Here is a 20793-nt window from a genome sequence, read left to right as displayed (position 1 = left end):
CTCGGTCCTCAAGGACACATCTGGGTATGGGAAACAATCCATTGCCAACCGGAGTCAGGTAAGACCACAGGGGAGTCCTTTCCAGATGCCAAAGCAGTGAAACCGTCCGTGAACAGAACGGCTGCACCCTGGGGGATGTTTTTCAGGATGACTTCAAAAGGCAGCCAGACTGCGAGGGCCAACCTGGGCGGAAGCATGCACCTGGCCTGGTCTGCTCCCTGCCAGACAGGCTCGGGCTGGGAAGCAACAAGGGGGAGAGGGACAAAGAGGGAAAGAAGGAAGCGGGGAAGAGAGAGAGAGAAGGGAGGGAGATGCTCTGGTCAGAGCCAAAGGCCTGGCCCTGTGCACCTCACACTCAACACAGAGATGGAAGGAAGCAGGGGTGGGAGTGGGGCAAAGACCACACTGGAAAGCCCTGCCAAGAGAGGTGCCCCTGGAGTGGGACCTAGAATTACCTAACCCCTGTGGTTACAGTTCAGGGAGGGGCAGGCCAGGACTTCTAAGGAGTCTGCCTTGTGCTCTGAGCTGAAGTTTCCTGGGGGAAGGATCCGCTCCGAAGTGTCACACTGGCTGCTATTCAAGGGAAAGGCAGCGAAAGGAGCTCCGTGAAGTCGAAGTCGCACTGGGGAATTCTGGGGAGGGAGTGCCAAGACCATGCCTCCCCCACCCTGGGGTCTCCGTGGCAGACATGGGCAGGAGCTGCCTGAATGCCACCCTTCTCTCCCCACACCCTCCCCCCTGGCCCAGGAGGATGGAGGTTCTCAGATGCACTCAGGGCTGACCTCCATGGGATTTAGCAGCTGATGCTCTCAGGGACAGGAAGCAGCTCCCAAGGCTGGCCTCTTGCTGCTCCTGTTTAAGGGCAGCCGATGGCACCAGCGCAGGGCTGAGCGGAGTGATGGGCCATGGCTGACGGGTCCCCTGAGGGTCCCTGCACACCGGGGATCCATTCCACAGGCTCGCATGTCCCAGCAGAGGCGCTCACGCTCCCCACAGTGTGGAGCCCCAAAGAGGACCCTACCAACTCATCAAGTCATGACTCAAAGACAGGAATGCTCCCCGTCTGTGGGTGAGGAGACACCCACAGGGAGGGAATAGCGGTCGGGGAGTCCCCGATGGGACTTGGCAGCCACCTCCCACCAGGACTGTGCCAGGGCCTGCTCTGGGTTGCCCGTCAGGGTAACTCCTGCCTCGCTCTCCTCAGTGGGACCCTCCAGTCTTCCCCACAGAAATCTGATACTACAGGGGCTTCCAGCCTGTGGCAGCATCCCAGCATGGCCAAGTTCCGGAAGGCAGGCTCAGAAGGGGGATTGGAGCCAGGCCCAGCACTGCCGCTCCACCAAGGGCCCAAATCATGAGCAGCAGCTGAGCTTGTCCTCCAACATTCCATGAAGGTTCCACAAGTCAGAGCATCCAGTAAGAGCTCTAGGGGAGGGGCTGAGCTGGGGGTTTGCTAGGGAAGGTGACACCCGCTGCCCCATGGGCAGGAAGAATGACTCTCTTTTCCCCTGACCATGTCCTGCCCCCACAACCTTTGGAAGGGGCTGGCCTCCTGCGGCCTACTGTCACCTCTCAAAGGTGGAGTGTGGGGTGAGCACAGCCCGGCCAGGTGGCTCTGGGAGGCAGCACAGCACAAGACCAATCCCCCACCCCCCCACCCCGCCACGGACCTTCCATCCTCTCCACAGCCCCAGACAGAGGCATTGTCAGGACGACTATTCTGCAAACAGACACTGAGGCAGAAAGAAAGCCATTTGTTTGCTCAAGGGCATATGCACAGACGGCAAGAGAACTGGAATTTGCAAGGCAGGCTTTCTCGAAAGGCACCCCTTCCACCAGCCCACTCATCTCCCAGGGTCCCTACAGTTGCCGGGCTCTTGATCCCCAGCGGACCACACCTGTGGCCCTACTGAGGTAGCTCCGCTGGGACACACTTTGTTCCCCCACAAAGCCCTAAGCAGTGACTGAAGCTCCCTGCAAGTCAGCAAAACAGCTCGAGGGGAGAGGTGGTCCTGATGATTCACCATCTCTTTGGGCAGGTTGGCATTTCCAGGCACAAAAAAGGAGGAGAGACTAACTCCCAGGGGCCTCACAGGGTGGTGGCGAGGGGCAACCTGGGCTTGTGACAGTGACACCAGCTAAGGAGGGGGCTTGGCCACGACGGGAGCCACCAACCTCCTCCGCACCCTGGCAGAGGGGCACACGCCAACCACTATGATCTTGAGAGGCTGCCATTGGGCCTCAACTCCCAGAGCTGCAGGCAGTGCTGCCGGGTCCACCAGACTGGATGCAGACCAGGGCAGTCCTTGTCTTCCAGAGCCCATGTGACCAGGCCACCAGCTTTCCTTGGTGTGCCTGACCCCTCCACAGAGAGGTGAGGTCTGTGTTCTTGCCCCCAGCAGACCAGCGAGGGGACATCGCATTTCAACAGAGCTCACATCTTGAGGGGCAACCGCTGGCGCTTTCTCTCAGGACACACATCACTGGCCCTGGTCAGCAGAGCAGAACCAAGAACTTAGCTGTTCTTGGAGCCACTGTGGAGAGGGACTTCTGGGGTGACTCTGAAGGCTGCAGAAAACGGGCCTTATCGTGGGGGAAAAGCTCTACCCACAACACCCCACCTGCGGAGTAGGCAAGAGCGGCTCCAGAATTGGGTTCCCCTCTGAGAGGGCCTCCTTGACTGCACACACTTTCGGTGGTACAGGGGCTGGGAGGTAGGACGGCCTGAGCTCCCAGAGCTCCCCACCCCCAAGCTGGTGCAGTTCCCACCACGCAGATCATATGTGCAGGAGAGAATGGGTCCTGCCTACTCTCATCTCACAGAGGCCAGCCCTACGGGATCTGTGTGGGGCCCAGTTGATTGCTGCCAAAAGGGATTTGTGGGTCGGGCAATGATTGTGAAAAGAAACAGACTTAAAGGCACTTAAATACCTTCCAGGTGGTCCCTGTAGCCAGGCATGGCTCCCTTAATGCTCCTCAATGTCACAGACCCTTTTAGATGGAAAAACACATGGTCCAAGGCAGGGAATCAAGGAGGTGAGTGTGGGGCTGGCCTCAGGTGGGGATAGCCTGGGCAGTCCCAAAGGGCCCCGCACTTGGTTTAATGTTCTCATGTCACTGTTTCGAAATTCTTCAAAACCTAGAACAAAATGTCCATTTCATCCTCCTACACTGGGCCCCACAAATGATACAGCCAATCCTGGCAGGTGGATGAGGAGAGCCTGGGATGGGCCCATTTCCGAGGCCCCTACAGTCTGCTGACCTCTGCTGCGTCTCAGTTTCTCCAGCTGCCAATCAAAGGAGGGCATGCTGGGGAGAGGAGTGGCCAGAGCACGTCGCAGACATGCCTCGCCTTTGCACAGGAATTATACGAAGCTCGTGCTTCAGAGAGTCACAGCTGCTATGTGTAGATCCCTTTGCTACCCCATTTCCTAGTTCAGAACAATGACGCTGGGAGGTACGAAGCCTTACCTGGGTGAATCTGCTGATGGTTCTGAGTCTCAGGGTTTGGAACACTAGCAAACAAAGTGGCATGGGGAGTCAGGATGAGGGCAGATGTTAAGCCTACAAGGATGCTTACTGCTGGCACCTGTCTGCCAGGAAGGGCCGTGTGGCCTTTGGGCTCCATCCTGCCTCTGCTGCAAGCTGCCACTTGGGTAGGTAACAGAGCAGGACTGGCAAAGCCTTCCCCCTCCATACCTTTCACTTCTGAATGCCTTGGGGTGCCAGCATCCTTCCCCATGCCCAGTCCACGGTTTCTGCCTGGAGAGGGTTGGCCCGTGTCACCCCCCCCAGAGACAACCCGTGGTCCTTGTGGCTCAGGTCTCCCCTCAGGAACCATGCCAAGGGGTGAGGAGCTGGCCTTTCCTCACAGCACAGTGGGTCCCGTGCAGGTCATGGCATCACTGTCCAAGGCTCAAGTCACTGCTCACGTTCAGAGAGACCCCACCTGCTCCCACCCTTCCAGACCCCAACAGGGAAAAGGTGTAGAATGAATTTTGACAGGGTGAAGTGCTGTCCTGTTCTGAGCTGGGCTTCCCCTGATATCTCGTTTATGAGCAGATCCACATGGGTGCCTGCCAGGTGGGAGCCCTACTGGCTGCGTTCAGTGCACGCCATCACGAGACCGCGGTTTTGCCTTTACCTGGGACCATTCTATAGCCTGCAAAGGTTGTTTCCAATGCTCCACATTTGGTTGGCATATTTATTCGGATTTGGGTGCAGATGGAACCAGGCCCTTACCTCCCAACTCCCTCTCTTTTATTCGGCGTTTCACAAGGGCACATGTGCTCACACACACTCACACGTGTGTTCTTGCACACGCTCTGTCCCGCGTGCACACACCCTCATGCCCACATTGGACCCTGAGCTGCTTCCCTGCCATAAGCAGGAAGGGGAGCCTCGTCAGGTGGGGGGAATGCTGCTGGTGGTCAAGGGCCCTGCTCCTGCTTCTAGCAGCTTGCCTTGGCTTTTTCAGGCTCCTGCTGCCCTGGGGCAGCGAGCAGCAGAGGCGTGGGGACAATTCGCACGCTCCACCCCATCCAACTGCCTGGAACTCACAGTCCCTTGGTGCCTGCACAGCCCACACGTGAGCCTAGTGATCACCTTCCCGCAGACCCATCCACAGCCTTGGCTCCCTTGTGCCCTGAAGGGTTGTCTCCAGCCCATCCTAGGCTGTAAGCCAGCCCTGGCCCAAGCAACCCCATCTTCTCCATGAGCTATGGGCCGCTGCCCAGCTCTGCCAGCAGGATCTGATCCCAGCCTGGCGTGGCGGGGGGAGAGGGGGTCCTTCCCTGGGGGATCTCAGCCTGAGCTGGCCCATGGAACTCCGCGGTGCCCACCATTGTTCTCCCAACATGTAGCTTTGGAAGTTATGTGACCCTCTCCTGTTTCAAGGGCTGGGTGACCGCAGAACCCTCAGTGAGCCCGCAATGATTCACACGTCTCTCCTCCACATTCTCACTCTCCCACATGCACACGGTTACACAGCCACTCACGCCCTCGGGCTTCCTCAGTGTACAGCAGCGTGGCGTAGCCTGGTCCCCACTGTGGGCTCACCTGCATCAGCTCTCTGGGGTCCTGGCCAGCCCTGGCCATCGGGGCCACTCGAGGATCACCTGAGCTGCTTCTGCCTTCCCTGTCCCCCCTCTGCAGTGGCTGTGCTGCTCTGTGACCCTGCCAGTCCAGATCTGGGCAGGTGCTTCCCGGCCAGGCGCCCTCAGCCTGTCACCCCAGCTCAGGGCCTGTCCTCCCCGCTGCTACAAGTGCCCGGTGGTGAGTCGCACTCAACACAGCACACAGTCGCCCTGCTGGGGAAAGGCCAAGAGCCTCCAGCAAGTAAAAATGTCCTAGGACTGCAATACGGAAGCTGGAATTCAGGGCTCCTAAGGAAGAAAAAAATAAAAGGGCAACGGTACGATGCAAGAATGGGGTGGGGCCAGGGCTTGCCTGCACGTGTGCGAAGGGCTGTCCGCTCCTGCAGAACCCGCGCACCGGACAGCCCCGGCTCCCGCCTCTGACGAGCGCCAGACTGCGTCGATGACAGTTTTATTATAAGCCAGCAGAACCTCCTCAACAGACGATTTCCTAATGCCATCATCTTTTCTGGGAATGGGAAACAGATCCCACTGACTTCTCCCCAGGGAAGGCCCCTCCCCCTGCAGGCCAGCTGTCCCCGTGGGGGGTCCCTCCACCCCCAACAGCAGCGCTGGGCACGACCTCACAGGACATCCGCAGCACGGCCCCGCCCCTCTGGCACAGTCACGTTCTCTTTGCTCCAGCAGCGTATCTGATGGACGCAAACGCGCCGTGCAGGCCACTTACACGGAGAGTGAACCCCGCAACAAACGCCCGTGGGCGCGCACGGCCGACCCTGCCAGACGCTTGGCCCTGCTGCTGCCCCTCCCGGGTCCCCACCTTCCACCTCACCCCACTCACTTTGAACAGAAACCTGGGGCTTGGGTTTCTCTTGCCTTTTCTTAAATTGTTTTTTTACATAACCCTTCTACCTCACTCCTGGAAGGTACTTTTGCTGTATGGAGAATTCTGTGGCAAAGTTATTTTCTCTTGGTCCTTCAGAGGACTCTTTTGTTGCTGCTGCTTCAGAGAACTCTGTACCCGTTCTACTGCTCACTCTTTGGTATCCTCTTCTCTCTGGCTGCTGCCTGGACCTCCTGTCTTTGGTGCTCTCTCCGGCTGCACTACGATTAGCCAGCCTGTCAGTCTGTGCGGGTTTCCTCCCCCTTGGGAGCCCTCTGAATGGCGAAAGCTCCTCATTGGCTCTCCCTGTTCCCTCCAAGCAAACAGCAGCCGGTCCCACGGCACTCGTGCCCCGTGTTCGTGAGCCTCTGTACTCACGTCTGCCGCGTTCGCCGGCCCTGACCTCATCCTCAGTGCCAGGCGCGAATCTCCATCGTCGTGCTCTAGCCTCTCCCATGTCTCAGTCCACTTAGAGGAGGACCCGGACCACCCAGCCCCGCCTGCCCCTCCCACCTGCCCGCCCCAGTCAGGGTACCAGCCACATCACTGCGGAGGCCACACGCCTCAGACTCGTCCTGAGCTCTTCCATCTTCCACCCCTTCCAGCAGAGCAAACACAGGATGCCCTCTGCCATCCCCCGTCCAAGCCGCCACGCTCCCACACCTCCCTCACCTGCATAAAACCACACTGCTCAAGGGGCCTTCCTGAGCTCACTCTTAACCCCACAGGCCACATGTACAGAACCACCAGGGTCACTCGGACCACTTCACCCTCTGCCTGAAGCCCTGCATTAACTGCCCACTGCTTGCAGAATAAAACACAGCTCCTCACTAGGGGTGAGGGCCCAACTGTCCTCCCCCCAGCTCACCTCCTTCCCACTCTCTTGGGCACCCACATCACCCAACTCACCACTTTGAGCTAAAAGAACAGACATCATAGTGAGTGGTCCAATGAAGGCAACAGTGAAGGAACAAACCAATAAACACATGGTTTCATGGAGTGGGGCGGGGGGGGGGCACTGGAGACTTTGGGAAATGGTCCAAATTTGGGATGGGGGTGTGGAGCTAAGATTCTATGGTTTGGTATGATGGGCACTGAGAGCCGCAGGTGGAGAACCAGCAGTAGAATGAGCCAGAAGAGCCACACGGATGCCCCTCCTGTGCTCACAAGCCTCGTGAGGGACATGTGGGCTCCCTCTAGGGCACGAGGCATCTCAGTGAGGCCGGGGGTGGGTGCTGAACAAACAGCCCCAGGCTGAGAACAAAACCTTGGATCCCTGCTCAGGAAGTGACCTACTGGTGACAAAGATGGAGATGTGGCCAGAATGTGTGTGCTCACTTACACACATACACGTGTGCGTGCGTGCAGGGTCTCCCTGCCATCGCTACTCTCTGTCTCAGTGGGAGGCTCTGCTTTTATAAGGGATTATAATGCATCTGCTTTTAGGAAGAAAGTGGAGCTCAAATTGGTAAATCAAACTTCTTAACAGATTTAGGGGGGAGGCATAAAAGGGAAGCCCAGTTTTCAAAATTAAGTGTGGTAAAACACACATACAATTCACCATCTTAATTATTTTAATGTCCCAACAAGGACGTCAGTCACTGTGATCTCAGCAGTGCCCCCTCAGTTCCAGTCCTCCATTGCTTCTTCCCTAAGTGCTGCCAGCAGCCCACGGTGGGTGGCCTGTGCCACTAATGCCCACGAGGCAGAGTGGCCTTCCTGGTATGGGCTGGGCACACGGGAAGGGCCAGCTGAATAGGCCCACACACAGGGAGGAGCAAGTGGGCACCCTGGCCCACACTGGGGCCCTCAGCTTCCCATAACGAGATCCGGGGCTCTCCATGTTCTGGAAGGTTGTGTCCAGCACAGAACCCAGGGCTCCCGCCTGCCTGTCTGGCCAAGGGCTTCACACACAGCTCAGCTCTCAGGGCCCACCACCATCCCTCCCGCCTCAGTCCTCACTGTGTGGTTCACGGTGGGGAAGGGCAAGGGACCCAATGTGGGTGCAGCATCCCCCAAGACAGCTGTCCTCTTGGGCCTTGGCTGGGAAATGTGGCTGGCACCTTGGGAGAGCAGCCAGATGGAGAAAGAGAGAACTGGGGGCTAGCCCCTGCCCCAGAGATGCCACTCTGCACACACAGGCACACCCCAATGGGGAACAGATGCAGAGGTTCACCTCTCACATGCATGGTCGAAAAGCAGTCAGCCCCCAGGTCTCCTGTCACTGGGCCACATCACTCAGGGAGCCCCCTGAGAGCGTGGAAAAGGGGTCTGGGCATGGTTGGGGTTTGGGGGAGTGAGGTCATGACTGAGCTCTACAGCCCAGGCAGCGAGGAGCCAGGAGCCTGCGCTCGCCCTCTGCTCACAGGCCCCAGCCTTCTGCTCTGAGGGGTCCGGGCCCCGGGCTGCACCCTGCTTGCACCCGAACCACCGCCCACATGTCCACACCCGTCCAGGCCAGCTGCAGCAGTGGCCTGAGATGATGGACGCTCCTGCTCAAATGTGATTTCCCAGCTGCCGCTAAGCTAATCACCAGCCTCACGGGCAGTTCCTTCCGGCTTCTATGCAAAGGAAACTGCCAATTAGGTTACAATTAATTTCTTACCCAGGGCAAGGCCTGGCTAGAAAAAAACCGGCCACCCAAGTGGCCTGCCAATGACTGTTTGCGGGTCACCAGGCCCCTGTGTCTCCAGCACTCTCATGCCCCAAGGCCCCAGCTGACTTTGGTCGCGCTGGCCTCGGCCTGGGGGTGACCGGCCAGGACATTACCGGCTTGGACCCTGTGTGCCTCTGCTGGGAGAACTGTCCCTCATGCACCCAGACTTAACAAATATGACTCAGACTTAAACAAATATGTCACCCCACCAAACTTGAGCTCCCTGAACACAGATGGTCCTGCCCATTTTTGTCCACTACCACCCCTGCCCTGCCCCAGCACTTTTTATGCAACATTTTTAAAAAAAGATTTTATTTATTTGACAGAGATCATAAGTAGGCAGAGAGGCAGGCAGAGAGACAGAGGAGGAAGCAGGCTCCCTGCTGAGCAGATAGCCTGATGCAGGGTTTGATCCCAGGACCCTGGGATCATGACCTGAGCCGAAGGCAGGCACTTAACTGACTGAGCCAACCAGGAGCCCCTCTTTGTGCAACATTAACAGGCCAAGTGTCTACAGTGCATTTTCTGTGAGAGGCTCTGTTCTAAAGCACTTCACATGCATTGTTCACTTATTAACACAACTGCCAGAAGTAGGGCTGGTTATGATGCCTATCTTGCAGAGGGGGAAACTGAAGCAGAAAGAAGCTAAGCACCTTGCCCAAGGCCACTCAGACAGTGAGCCAGGACTTAAGCTGAGGGTCCTGTCTGGGGTTGTATGTGTGGCCACCAAGTTCTCCTGCTCAGTGCCGGCTGTGCACACAAGTGCAGATAAGCCAGCGCCCTGGGCCCTGGGACTCTGGGCCACCCACCCACCTGCTTGCAGACCAGGCTGAAAATGCCATCATAGATATCCATCCATACCTCCCTTGGCCTCTTCTAAAAAAGCAGGTGCCCCTAGAAGTCTCCTGGTATAAACACTGTTAACATTTCAGTGAAATGGGGTGAAGCCCAGGTATGTGTGACTGGCAGGCAGTCTCCTCAGCCAGTATCTGTCTGACAGGGACAGACACAGTAATGGTTTCTGCGTGCAGACGAAGTACCTGGCAGGTGCTCACCAATGCTAGGGGCCTGACATGTCTATCTCAGCTGGACACATAAGTGAGCCTCGAGGGATCCTTCCCTCCATCCCACTGGATCCTATTATAACTGAATACTCAAAAAGGTGGAACCAGCAGGCTCCAGCTCTGCATGGGGATAGTGATCCATGACTTGTAGGGGAGGAGTCAGGAAGGTAACGTCTACATGGGGTGACTGGGACAGAGGCACCCCCATGAGCCAGCAGCAGCCTGTCAGTCAGACAAGGGCCTACTAGGACTGCTCTAGCTTGATGGGGGGGCTGGAAGGCTGTCCTGTGGTCTGGATGTGCTTCCTTGTCAAGTCTGAGAAGACCAGAAGGGGCCCTGTCAAAGGAAGGCCCTTTTCCCAGGGGCTCTGGGAAGAGGCCTGCCTCATGCCTCCAGTACACACTCCTTTCTATGTGGGGCAGGTTTGGGATGTCACAGTGCTGCTGCTGGGAGCCCCCCCTCGCTCCCTCCCTGCAGCTTGGGACCTGTTGCCCCCTCCCCTCCCTACTCTCCACTAAAAGCAAGGGTAGGTGCGATCAGGTGAACAGCAGAGGGGACCCCCTGCAGGGCCACCACAACCCCTGGGCAGAGCCTGGGTTCTCTCTGGAGATGGAGGGGGGGGTGCCTCAAAGAAGGCCTAAGGGTCTGCTCTGCTGGGAGGGTGGAAGGAAGAGAGCTGGGGAAGCCTCTGACAGAGGTGGTTTCAGCACAGCATGGGCCTGTGGCCAGACAAGCTGACAGGTCCTGAGGGCCCACTGCACACCGAGGGCTTTCCCCATCTATATGGTTTCCCCATGTATAAAATGACAAGGTTCTACCTGAGGCTAAGGCTCCCTTTCATTCTGATTCCCCTACAAGTCTATGTGATGTCTGTGCAGAAGCAGTCACAGAATGAACTTTCTGAGCAGGGACAAGTGGCAGGATGGTGGGCATGATGGAAACCAGGGTGGTCTCAGGGAGTGGGGCGTGGGCCATGGGATGCAACGAGATTACAATCACAGGTGCCTTCCCAGACCACCAATGATAAGGCAAAAAGACATGACCTAGGTCCAAAGGAGAGTCTTAGGGCAACACAAGGAAACAGAAAGACAAGGGCAGAGCTGGGCCCAAGCTCACACTCCTTCACTGCCTCTCTGTGTGACTGGCTGGGAACCAGGACAGAAGTGCCTCCTTGGAATCATGGCTGGGACAAGCCAGGTACAGAGCACCCACTGACGGAAGCCAGTTCTCTGTTCTCCCTCCTCCATTCTCCCTCCCCCTTCTTATGGAACCAGAGCAGTCTGGGGCCCACAAAGCCTTCTAGCTACTCCTCAGTCACGGCCTGCTCACCCCTATGCCTCTACCCAGCACTCCTGTAGCTTCTGGATACAAGGGTGAACAATGCCTCAGTGCACACTGCTGTCCCAGGAAAATAGCTTCAAGGGACTAGCAGCATGACATCACACAGCCACAATTACGATAATCAACTTACACCAGATCTGCCTGGCTATTTTTAGAGTCAGGACTGAGGTTTAGCAAGACAGGGCGGCCCTGGGTCCTCCTGTTGCTGAGTCCTGCCTTGTCAGGTGGGCTGGGTGGGTTGCTGGTTCCTGGCACCCCTCCTTTCCCTGGTCCTTCACAAGGTGACCCCCGGGCACGGGCATCTCACACACGAGTTGTGACACCATTGCTTCTGGGGCATTCATGCTTCACATGGCCTCAGGGTCCAGGTCTTTGGAGAAGGTCCTCAGGGTCCTAGTGGGGTTATGGTGACTCAGCTTCCCCCACTGAATATCTCCTCAAAAGAGGACCTAGGGGCTCAAACACTGTCAGAAATGTCACAGACACGGTGAAATGTTAATGACACAAAACAGCTTCTCAGCAATACCTGGTGGAGGTTTGATAAAGCAAGGTAAGCCCAACAACAAAAAGACACCCCACCCAATTAAAACATGGGCGAAGGACCTGAAGAGATGATTTCTTCAAAGAAGATGCAAATGGCCAATGAGCACATGAAAGATGTTCAACCTCACTAATCATTAGGAGAACACAAATCAAAAGTACAATGAGATACCACATTGTACCACATACTTTGGCTATAATTAAAAGAAAGCAAAATAAAAACCCAGAAAATAACAAGTGCTGTCAAGGATGTGGCAAAATCAGAGCTCTCACACACTGCTGGCGGGAATGTAAAATAGTGCAGCTGCTGTGCAAAACAATTTGGCAATTCCTCAAAAAATAAAACAGAATTATCAGATGACCCAGCAATTCCACTCCTAGGTATGTATCTAAGAAGACTGAAACCAGGGACTCAGATATTTGCCCATGAATGTTCATAACAGCTTTAGTCACAACAGCTAAAAGGTGGAAACAATCTAAATGTCCATCAGTAGATGAATGGATAAAGAAATCTGATATTTACATCCAATGGAGTATCACCCTCGCAAGGAAATAAAATATGGATGTGTGCCACAACGTGCACGCACTTTGAAAACACGACGCTAAGAGAAAGACGCCAGATAAAAAGGTCCATTTATATGAAACATCCTGAGAGGACGAACCTGTAGAGACGGGATGCAGAGCAGTGGTTACCAGGGGCTGGGGGTGGGGGCGCTAGGGGGGCAACGTCTAGGGGCTAAGAGCTCCCTTTTGTGGTGGTGAAAATGTTCAACACAGCAGAAATACTGAGGCAACACTGTGAAAGCACTAAACGCTACTGAATCGTTCAGTTACCATGGCTGATTTCACGTTGTGTGAATTTTACCTCCCCACAAAAAAGCAAACTGTAATTATCCACCATTCCTCCTTCCCCAGTGCCTGAGCCCAACGCAGGCCCTGGCTGTGCTGACCAGGAGAGCAGACATCAAAGAGGTGGGGCTCAGGGGTGTGAATCCGGAGAGGGGGTCCCCAAGGATGTCCCCGGGTGCCCCGGCATGTGCCCTCCGACCCATCACACTCTCCTTTGTACTCGGGGCTTCTTCTGAGGAGGGAAGGGCCACGCAACGGTATTCCAGCCCGCAGAACTTGGGCAGAGTGCCGGGGGCCTCTCCAGGCCTGGCTCCGTGCCCCTCCCTGAGCACGTGGCTGGGCATGGAGTGCCTGGCAGGGGCACTGTCAGGAGGAGACACAAGGACCGTGTTGAGTCACTGAGACTACGGGAGCTTCCGTTACCAAGTACATCCTCACCTGCCCTCAAAGATAGGAGTGGGTGGGAGGCAGGGAAGCAAAGACTATCGAATGGGCTCTCACTCAAGACCCTTCAAGGCTCTGTGGAGTCATGTCTGTGGTCCCTCTGGATGAGTAGCCTTTGAAGACCACCCTCGGGGCTGCCTACCTGACCAGGCGCGACCCTCGGGGGGCAAAGCCGGTCCCCGCAGTGCTAAGTGCATGTTAACCCTGCTTCCATCGGGGAGAAGGTGGAGGGCGGCGACTCCAGGGCTAAGTGGCTGCTGGAACAGTGCCCTGGGCCCCGACTCCACCCTTTCTCCTCCCCAGAAAGGAGAGCCGTCACTCTGCACACCTCCAAGTCAACCCCCGCAACACACCCTACCCTCAGGTCCTGGCACAGAGAGACCACACTTTCCCCAGCATTTGCTAGGCTACTAATTAAATTTTAGGAAATTGCATTTTTTCTTTTCCCCTTTCAAAAAGAGTGAGAATCACTGGAATCTGCTGGTGATCATATAGACACCTAGGAGGCGCAAGCTTTGAGGGTCATTATCCTGCTGGGGGCTTTCTGATTTATTTTGGCAGCAGAGACCTGTCTCCCATCAGAGAGCAGGTCGGGCTGGTGCTTGGGGCTGGGCCAGAGCTTTGACTCCCCTGTGCCCCCGGCACTGGGCTGTGCTGCCTTCTAAGCACTTTTTGGAGGCCTGGGCCCTGCAGAACCTAGACATCAGCGCCCCTATGTGACAATGGCCCAAGATGGCAATGAGGGGCAGCTGCCAGCGCCTGAACTTGAGAGGGGGCCTGGGGCCCCAGGACCTGGGCTACAGGGACACAGACATCTCCCCCAAGCTGGGCCTGGAACGGGGCCCTGCCTGTCACAGTACCCCAGGCTTGCCCGCCACCCCCCACTGTGAGACTGTCATGGACAAGTTGAGCGGGCCAGCCCACAGGTGCACAGGTGACTTTCCTGCGGGGGTGCCTGGGCTGCTGTACTTTGTGGAGCCACTCACAGGGCAAAAGCAAACAGAGGTGTTTGTTTGGGGCTGGACACCTGCTCTCCTTGGGGAACCAGGTGGTGCCTGAACAAGGTCCTGTTGGCATCGCCCACCCCACAACCTCATTTTCTAGGGGTGTTGGCTCCAAGGGGGGAGGCATACCGCTGCCTCCTCTTGTCTACCACCTCCTTGCCCAGAGTCTCAGACAGAACAGTGCAGGGCCCGCTGGCTTCAGGGCTCCAGCCTTGGGGACAACCACAGAGCTAGAAGCCTGAGCCTGCGGGGAGCCCAGGCCTCGTCTGGTCCCAGAGCTGAGGAAAGGTGGGCAGCAGGAAGACTAGAACGGGGAGGGAGGGCAGGAAGGCCCAGTCTACAGGTGTCCTGTAGTTTCCCAAGTGTCCTGGAGCGTTGGCCCAAAGACAGCGTCACCTGCTAAGGTTTTCTGACATGAGGTGGGGTCCTGCCTCTGAAGTCACAGCCTCCCTTAAAACCCCAAACACCAGGCCTGGATTGCCACTCTGGGGTGGTGAATGGAACGCCAGGTGGGCTCTGAGAGGCCTGGGCATTCCTAGCCCTACAAGCATCCCGGGAGCACCCTCCCCAGGCCAGAGGGCCTTCCTGGGTTGGCATCTCTGAGTTGTACTGATGCCCCAGTTTTCCAGGAGCATCACCCCATAGAGCACGGAAGAGAGCCCTCCGAGACCTACAGGAGGCTGAGGAGAGGGAGCAAGGGAACAGGAGGGAGATGGGCAGAGGGACTGGGAGACCCCCGGCTGCCATCACCACATTGAAGCCCACAGCCAGGAGGGTCACTTGCCTGCCTGGCTGCCCAAGGCCCTCTCCTACCCCACCCCTTAGCCTGCCTCTTGCTGAGCACCTCCTCGGAAATCACACCCGTGCATTTGGGAGAAGTGATGGCTTAGTGCTTCTTTTACTGCCTGACCCTAAATGCACAGTGACAGTTCTGAGGTCAGAGGGCCCTTGTGTTGTCTCCCGAGGGCATCTCCTGCCCTGGAGAAGCTCCCTAGGTAGCAGATGGTCCCCTGGGGAGTACTTGTGGATCCTTATTACTGTTATGGTTACTATTAAATCACTCAGTCAGAGAAACAATTGCATAAATGAGGAGGAGGACAGAGAGGGGAGAAGCACGTGGGGGAACAGGAAAACACAGGTAGGAGGAGGAGGACACAGTGGGGGAAGGATATGGGGAGGAGGGCATGGGGAAGAGGAGGACCCTGGAGGAGGAGGACATGGAGAGAAGGACATGGGGAGGAGGAGGACATAGGGAGGAGGACAACAGTGCTGGGAAGAAGCGGAAGACATGAGGAGGAGGGCACTGGGAGGAAGAGAGGAGAGATGGAAGGTGAAGACATGGGGTGGAGGGGGAGAACATGGGAGAAAGAGGAAGACAGGGAGAGAAGGAAGAGAACGTGGGAAGAGGAAGACATGGGGAGGAGAAGGACCTAAGAAGGGGAGGACATGGGGAGGAGGCCAGTGGGTAGAGGAGGACACAAGGAGGAGGAGGTTACCGAGAGGAAGAGGACACGGGGAGGAGAAGGACATAGGGAAGGGAGGACACGGGGAGAAGGAAGAGGGCGCGGGGACGCAAGCTTAGGTCAGGAGCCCCTGAACTACCCGCCCAGCAGGGAGTGGCCTCCTCCACACCCACAGGATGGGGAGGAGGTTCCACAGTAGAAAAGTAGCTGCTTCCACAGGGTGGACGGAAGCACTGCTTGGGAGGGTAGGGCAGTGCCTCCCCAACTCTGCCTTTCTTCCTGGGTCCCTGGTGGGGCGCTTTCTTCTCTCAGGCTTCCCCAGTGCCCTGGGAAGGAGGGCCCTGTCCTGGAGAAGGAGACACATTTGCACTCACGGCCCCTGAAGCCCAGCCCCCCCCCCCCACCCCAGCACAGTAGCTTCTACCAGGTGCTGGGTCCCCACGCAGAGCCTACACCCTCAAACAGATCTCCTCCTGCCTCACAAGAGCACACACACCCCTGTCCTAGGCCCAGCTATGCCAGGGCCATGCCAGGGGGCTGTCTCCAAAACAGTAAGACTCCCAAACATCGGCTAAAGCAATGGCCTGACCTGAGAAATCAGCCATGACCCAGGAGAGCTGCTGTTTCAAGCACAGCGCACACTTCACTCCTGTAGCTGGGCCGGGCTGGAGCCCTGAGCAGGTGGGGGAGAGGGCTCAGGGCTACCTTCCCTTTCCAGGATCCCTCCTCAGCCCCATCCCTGGTCCCCACCACCTCTGGCCTGGAGAAGGCACTTGAGGAAAGCCAGAGGCCTGGGGGTGGGGAGTCTTCTCCGCAGGCTGTAGTCCACAGGCTACGTGGGGCACGGTTTCCTCACCTATGAAATGGGAAACCAAGGTCATGTCCCTTAGGGTTCCGGGAGGTTACAGGAAGCTAGTTGACAGGCGGTGCTCAGCAAGGGATGAGCAGGCTATGAGTTCCCTGGGGTAGCTGCTGCTGACATCAGCTTTGTCCAGCTAAGACCAGAGGACAGAGGAGTCCTCTCTCAGGTCACAGAGGGGTAAGGCCTCAGGGGAGGTGGTAGCTTCCGGGCCCTCCATATCCCTTGGCACCTTGGGCCCCATTTTAACAGATACCATGATTTTTAATTAGTTTTCTCTTCCCCTGGCTAAAAGGCCATTAGCTCCCCATTAGGTGAATGCATCCCATTTTGTTCACACCACCAAGGAAACAGTGATTTACTTAGCTATCCTTAAAGCAATTCTGCAGAATAAAGGCAATTTAGCAATGGGCTCAATAGACTTTCCCATTTGTTCTCTGTTTGCAGGCTCCACCCTTAGGAGCCCACCAGCCAGCCCATCCCCTGTAGCCTTGGTTGGGCTAGACTCTGTTGGGGCCCCCAGAGGTCGGAGGGGCTTAGCAGGGATGCAGGCTAGGGTAGAAGAGAAAGAGGGCAAGGCCCAGGTAAGCTGGTGAAGCAGGACTTGTTTTCTACCAGTCCGTGGCAAAAGAGAGGGAGGGGCCCAAAGAAAATAAGAAGTAGGTGAGGCAGCCTTCCCAGCAGAGGCGGCTCTGACATCTGGTCCAGGCATAAGTGGCCTGCCCAGGCCACACTGCAGAGGCCTGGGCCAGGCATCCCGGAGAGGGAGCCTGCCAAGTCATGGCAAGTCTTCCCTTCTTTGGTGCTGGGGAGTGAAAGTCCCAGAGGTCTGCAGGGAGAGAGGGCAGGTCCTTCCTTGAAGCCACAGGTGCTGAGCAAAATGGGACCCAAGAAGCCAGACCAGGAAGACAAGAGACTCGAGGCCTGCTGAGGGACTGTGGGAGTCAGGGAGATGGTGCTGGGTGAGGTGTCAGCCTGGCAGGGCCCAAGAGCTGGGACTCAAATTGCTGAGGGGCTATATCTGTGTTGAGCAACAAAGTGCTAGAAACTCTGCTAAGAATAAGTCTTAGATGGACGTTTCCCAGGTTCTAGGATTCCCTGGGACCATTGGGCCATGTCCATGAGTGTATGAGGGGGTGGATATGTGTGAGTGGCAGGGAAAGGGGCTGGGTTCCCTGGGGGAGGGTGGAGTATGGGGGGGCAGTCGGGTCGAGCCTCATTCACTAGGGTGTGTGTGTGTGGCCATGGGGGGGTCATGATTATATATCCTTGTGCAGGGGCAGGAGTGTGTCTTGTGAAGACCAGCTATGAGTATGAGTGAGTGTGTGTGTGTGTGCATGTGTGTGTATGAGAGAGAAAGAGATCCTGTGTGTGTGTGTGTGTGTGTGTGTGTGTGTGGAGTGAGACAGAGACCCTGTGTGTGTGTGTGTGAGAGAGAGAGACCTTGTGTATGAGATAGAGATACTATGTGTGTTTGTGTGTGTGTGAGAGAGAGAGAGAGAGAGAGAGTAGATCCAGTATGTGGAGAGGGAGAGAGACCCTGTGTGTGTGTGTGAGAGAGAAAGGCGGGGGAAGACCCTGTGTGTGTGGGAGAGAGAGGGAGAGGGAGCGATACTGTGTGTGAGAGATTCTGTGTGCGTGTGTGTGTGTGAGACAGAGAGAGAGAGAGAGACCCTGTGTGTGTGTGTGTGTGCGAGCACGCGCTCATGTGCAAGCTTGCAACCACACATGGATGCCATGATGTGGGAGAAGAGTCTGTGTCAGTACCTTTTTCTGAAGGTGTATGTGGTCACACACTACGACAGTGTGCACACACGGAGGGGGACCAAGCTGCAGGCATCTGTTTATGTCCCATGGCCTTGCTCTAGACATCCCTGTCCCCCCTTCCTGGCCAGCTCTGAGGTAGCAGGGCTCCTTCCTCTGCGCGCTGGTCTAGGCCCCTGCCTCTTCGTCTGGGTCGCCTCTCTACTCCCCTCCTGTCAGTCCCCCAGCACAGAAGAGAGCCTCCTGTCCTGCCTTGGGGGAATTGTCTGGCCAATCAGGGGACAGTCTCATCCTCTAGAGACTCAGAGCATCCTCAGGGCAACAGGCCTGGCCACCGGAGCGCTGCATCCACAAGAGGGCGCCCAGAGGCTGAGCTGCTCTCGGCCTGGGTGGGTCCTGGAGCCGCTGCCGGGCTCACCAGTGATGGCCTGGTTCGGCTCAAGGAGAGCCAGGCTCAGCCGCTCCTCCGCTGCTGCTCCAAGCGAAGGATGCCCCTGTGCCTCTCCCAGGGCCCCAGCTGTGTCCTCCTGGGGGCTGCAGGGCCATTTCCCCACTCTCAGCACCCACCAATCATGGTTTCTTGGTTATCCCAAGGGAAGGGTGGGCGGGGTGGGATGCCCACCTTCCCTGCTCCGAGAGCCTGTCTTTGGCCACCAAATTCTGTGGGCCCGGGCTGTGAAAAAGCCACCTGCATTCAGGCCAAGTGCCACAGGCTGACCCTTGCAGCCTGTGCTCCAAAGTCTAGCCTTTAAAGCCTCGCAGGCACCCCAACTTGGCTAGTGGCTGTGGGAGAGTATGGGGAAAGCCTCTGCAGGTAGCGGGGCTGGCACACGCTGCCCAGGCAGCACTAGCTTCCGGCTCACACCTAACTACACACCCACAACTACAAAGTTACAACTCAGAGTTATAAGAGATCTTCAGAACATTCCACTTGTGTTTACCTCTGTCCTGACTGCAGCCTCCTTGGGGTCTTCCCCCATGCAGTCCAGTGACCCCAGAGTTCTCCTACCGGAAACAGACTCCCTCCCCCTCATTCCTCCTCAGGGCAAGGGAAGGACTTCTCCCCTGCCTTCCCCATGATGCGCTGAAAACCCATTCTGGCTTCAGTATCTTTCCAGGGAAACCCAGGATTCAGCCACACAAATGAAGCCTTTGGGGCCAGTCTGTGAACCCAGAATCTGCAAGACCAGAGGCTAGAGGCAGGGGACCACTGCTTCTCCTGTTCCCAAAGGCCACAGGGAGAGAAGGCCCTTTGTAAGCAGTGGGAGAGGGCAGCTTTCCCTGTCGGAGAGAAACTTGGTGCATGCTGAAGTAGGAGATCAAGTCAGGGCGGGTTCAAGGAAAACTAAAAGGCATGGCCAACAGGTCAAAGATTCTGTGGCCTTAGGCTTCATTCTGTCCGAGTTTGGGGCGGGGGTGGTGACCAGCCTTTGCAAGGCCACAGCCAATCTTCCCAGCACCGACGCTGGCTGAAAGGCGGCACATAGCCCTGCCCCACCGAGGGACAGTCAAAAGCGCTTGGCCAAGAGCGGTTTCCTGGTCGCAAAGGCCTCGGGTAGACTGGCGCACGACTCGAAAGCTCCCTGTTGGAACTCTGGCCGCGGCGGGCCCTCCCCCGGCTGCGCTGGACCAGTCTGAACGGGCCCTCGAGGGCAGCCTCCCAGAAACCACGGGCTTTTCGCCTTTTTAAAGCCTAGGGTGGTAAAAGCGCACGAGGGAAAAGCAACCTTTTATAAAACAGCAGGTGCCCTTCGCACCCCTGGGCGGGCCAGGGAATCCGAGCTGGAGGAGGAATACACCGACGTGGAAAGAGGAAAGGAAACCAAGTTGGAACAATCTGCAGAGACAGAGCTGCCCGCTCAAGTCGCGGGCTTTCTCGGGCTACACCACCCGGCCTCCCCGACCTGCGCCGAAACGGCAGCAAGGTCCGTCCGGTTCGCTCCAGGACGCGGGCGCGAGGCGCGACCAGGCTGGGACGCACCGCTGCGACTCAGGCCCTGGGCACCGACCCCGGCCGCTCGGCCCACGACCCGTTCCGGCGAGAGACCCGCCCAGTCCGGGCCTCGAAGCGCCGGGTCTGCCGCCCCACCTCGCTCCCGGCTCAGCCCGGGCAGCGGGCAACTGCGCAGCCGGCTGTCCGCAGCCAAGAGAAAGGCGTTTCCGAGCGCGTCCGCTCCGCCGCCCGGCGCCAGGCGCCAACTTCGCCCCGGTCTCTACGGGCACCGGCCCCCAGCAGGACTCACCTTCGCCGAACAGCGGCAGCAGCAGCAGCAACCGCAGCCCCGCAGCGCCGGCCGTCGCCGTCGCCATGGCCCGTGCGCGCCGGGGCCGCGGCAAGAGGGCTGCTGGCTGGGGCCCGGGTCTCGGCGGCGGGATGCGGTGCTTAGCCTGGCCGCCCCATGCCCGCCCAGGACGCGGGGGACGCGGGGGACACTGGGGGCGCAGAGCGTCGGGGCGCCGACTCCGGCTGCTCTCCACTGCTGCGCGCCTGGCTCTGGTCGCGGGACTGAGGCGGGGCGCGCGCGGGCTGCGCCGCCGGAGCGGGCAGGGGCGGGGCGGGGCGGTAAGGGGGGCGTGCCGGGGGCGTGCCGGGCGGGGCCAGGGTGCGGGCGGGGTGCGGGGGTGCGGGCGGGGCTCGGGGTACCCGCCTTGGTTTGGGGGTGCTGGTGCGGATCCCGCCTCGCTCAGAGAGGAGACTGGTGCTGGACGCGGGACGCCGGTGGGGCCGCGTGCGAGTAGCAGCGAGGTGCAGGACGCGGGGTGCGGGGCTGCCACCCGCAGCCCCAGTTCGCTCACCCCTGGCTCGCCCAGCCACTCTTCCTCAGCCTGT

General features: G+C 57.9%; 1 protein-coding gene across 1 annotated transcript in view; it reads right to left on the bottom strand.

Moving 5' to 3' along the window:
- RET (ret proto-oncogene) overlaps positions 1–20499 on the bottom strand; it is a 50427-nt gene extending 29928 nt beyond the window's left edge. The window contains exon 1 of the mRNA XM_013054560.2: positions 20207–20499. Within this exon, the coding sequence (XP_012910014.2) occupies positions 20207–20273 (67 nt within the window). The 5' untranslated portion in view covers positions 20274–20499. The remainder of the gene's footprint in view (positions 1–20206) is intronic.
- Between the last annotated feature and the right edge of the window lie 294 nt (positions 20500–20793).

Source organism: Mustela putorius, unplaced genomic scaffold, assembly GCF_011764305.1.
Source record: "Mustela putorius furo isolate JIRA1106 unplaced genomic scaffold, ASM1176430v1.1 tig00003909_pilon_pilon_pilon, whole genome shotgun sequence".
NCBI lineage: Eukaryota > Metazoa > Chordata > Mammalia > Carnivora > Mustelidae > Mustela > Mustela putorius.
This window is presented reverse-complemented; position numbering and strand designations above follow the sequence as displayed.